At 49.5% G+C, this 2,484-nt stretch overlaps 1 protein-coding gene across 1 annotated transcript in view; it reads left to right on the top strand.

Annotated features, from left to right (window-relative positions):
• Positions 1-1,557, top strand: part of ifngr2 (interferon gamma receptor 2) — a 2,905-nt gene extending 1,348 nt beyond the window's left edge. Inside the window, exons 5-7 of the mRNA XM_037687164.1 lie at positions 933-1,071; positions 1,141-1,280; positions 1,369-1,557. Coding sequence (XP_037543092.1) covers positions 933-1,071; positions 1,141-1,280; positions 1,369-1,557 — 468 coding nt within the window. The remainder of the gene's footprint in view (positions 1-932; positions 1,072-1,140; positions 1,281-1,368) is intronic.
• The last annotated feature ends 927 nt before the right edge of the window (positions 1,558-2,484 follow it).

Here is a 2,484-nt window from a genome sequence, read left to right as displayed (position 1 = left end):
AGGTTCAAACAGGAAGTTAAGGTTCAGACAGGAAGTGGAGGTTCAAAAAGGAAGTTAAGGTTCAAACAGGAAGCATAGGTTCAAATAGGAAGTTATGGTATAGACAGGAAGTGGAGGTTCAAACAAGAAGTTAAAGTTCAGACAGGAAGTGGAGGTTCAAACAGGAAGTTTAGACAGGAAGTGAAGGTTCAAATAGGAAGTTATGGTTTAGACAGGGGCAGCACTGTGGCGCAACTGGTAGAGCTGCTGCCTCTCAGCGAGCAGGTCCTTGGTTCAAATCCCGGTCCAGGGGTCTTTCTGGGTGGAGTTTGCATGTTCTCTCCGTGCATGCGTGGGTTTTCTCCGGGTACTCCAGTTTCCTCCTACAGACCAAAAACATGCATGTTAGGCTGATTGGTAACTCTAAATTGTCCCTAGGTGTGAGTGAGAGAGTGAATGGTTGTTTGTCTCGTTTGTCTCTATGTGTCCCTGTGATGGACTGGAGACCTGTCCAGGGTGTACCCCGCCCCTCGCACAGTGATTGCTGGACATGGGCACCAGCGACCCCCGTGACCCAAAATGGAAGAAGCAGGTAAAGATAATGGATGGATGGATGGTTTAGACAGGAAGTGGAGGTTCAAACAGGAAGTTAAGGTTCAGACAGGAAGCAGTTCTTCAGACAGGAACTTGGAAAGACGATGATGAAGTGGAACCGACAGTTTGGACTTGGTCCAGTCTTTGACCCACAGGCTGCATGGAACCAGAACCATACAGAGTTAAAACCATGCAAACAATCAGTGAAGCTCTTGTTGTTTATTTTTCTGTTTACGTCATGAGCTTCAACAAAAACAAACAAAATCTCCATCAGAACCTCCTGACGGGTCAGAACCTTCTGAACCTGGTGAACGCTGTCAGAACCAGTCTGTTTGGGTCTAATCTTCTTCTTCTGTCAGGAACACGACTCGTACTTCTCAAAACGGTTCTCTGACCTGCTTGTGGGTCGGCGGTACTGCACCAAGGTCCAGTTTGTCCTGTACCACAAACCCATCGGACCAGCCAGCTGCGTTCAGTGTGAGACCATCCCTCAGTCCGGTAAGAACCCGCGGACCTTCATGTGGCCCGGTTTCTGTTTGTCAGTTCTGATGTTGTCCTCGTGTTCAGGTGAATCGGCCCAAACGGGCCTGATAACGGCCGTGGTGGTGGTGGTTCTGGCTCTACTCGCCGTCTGGTTGTGTTACATTTTAATCTGCAGGTACAAGAAAATCAAAGAGTTTCTGAGACCACCATGTTCCATTCCTCAGGTACCAGAACCAAACACACACATACCTCCAGTACCAGAACCAAACACACACCTGATGGTCTTGCTCTGATCCCTGCTTTCGTCTCCAGTTCTTCCAGGACCCGGTTCTGGATCGAGGTGTTCCCTTTGTGGCCCTCACCCCCACTGAGGAGAACTTCGATGTTGTTTCCAGCTTAACTCCAACCGGGTCCAGAGGAGACCAGAACCTCCTGCTGCTGGACACTGAACAACATCAGAAAGTGTCAACTCGGACCGGGTCCGATCGCGTCTTTAACTGAAACCGGGTCGCTCGGCCTCCAAACAAAAATACTTCCAGTCCTGAAACAAGTTCAGATCCAGAGGTCCAAACTGATGAAGACCGGACACTGTCAGAACCAAAGGTTTGATTCTGACCCCAAACGTCCCTGTACCAGACTGTTGTTCCAGAACCTTCATCAGAACCAGGACCGCTGCAGTAAAACTGTCATTTTTGACTTTTTGCACTTTAATTAAAATAAATATTTTTGTGCTTCGAGGCAGAACTGATGCAGAACTGAACCAGAACTGATCCAGAACTGATCCGGAACTGAACCAGAACTGAACCAGAACTGAACCGGAACTGATCCAGAACTGATCCAGAACTGAACCGGAACTGAACCAGAACTGATCCAGAACTGATCCAGAACTGAACCAGAACTGATCCAAAACTGATGCAGAACTGAACCAGAACTGAACCAGAACTGATCCGGAACTGAACCGGAACTGATCCGGAACTGAACTGGAACTGAATCAAAACTGAACCAGAACTGATCCAGAACTGAACCAGAACTGAACCAGAATTCTGTTCATCAAGCAGAAAAACATTAGACCCACTGAAGGGAAGTGGATCGGACTCAGTCCAGTAAAGGTTCTGCTGGGTCTCCTGACCCCCCATCAGGAAAAACTCTGGGTCTCCTGACCCCCCACAGGACAGACTCTGGGCCTCCTGACCCCCCACAGGACAGATTCTGGGCCTCCTGACTCCCCACAGGACAGATTCTGGGTTCCCTGACCCCCCACAGGACAGATTCTGGGTTCACTGACCCCTCACAGGACAGATTCTGGGTTCACTGACCCCTCACAGGACAGATTCTGGGTCCCCTGACCCCTCACAGGACAGATTCTGGGTTCCCTGACCCATCACAGGACAGATTCTGGGTCCCCTGACCCATCACAGGACAGATTCT

Source organism: Nematolebias whitei, chromosome 13 (assembly GCF_014905685.2).
Source record: "Nematolebias whitei isolate Nwh7 chromosome 13, NemWhi1, whole genome shotgun sequence".
Lineage (NCBI taxonomy): Eukaryota > Metazoa > Chordata > Actinopteri > Cyprinodontiformes > Rivulidae > Nematolebias > Nematolebias whitei.
The sequence above is the reverse complement of the archived record's forward strand: the minus strand, read 5'-3'. Positions and strand labels throughout refer to the sequence as shown.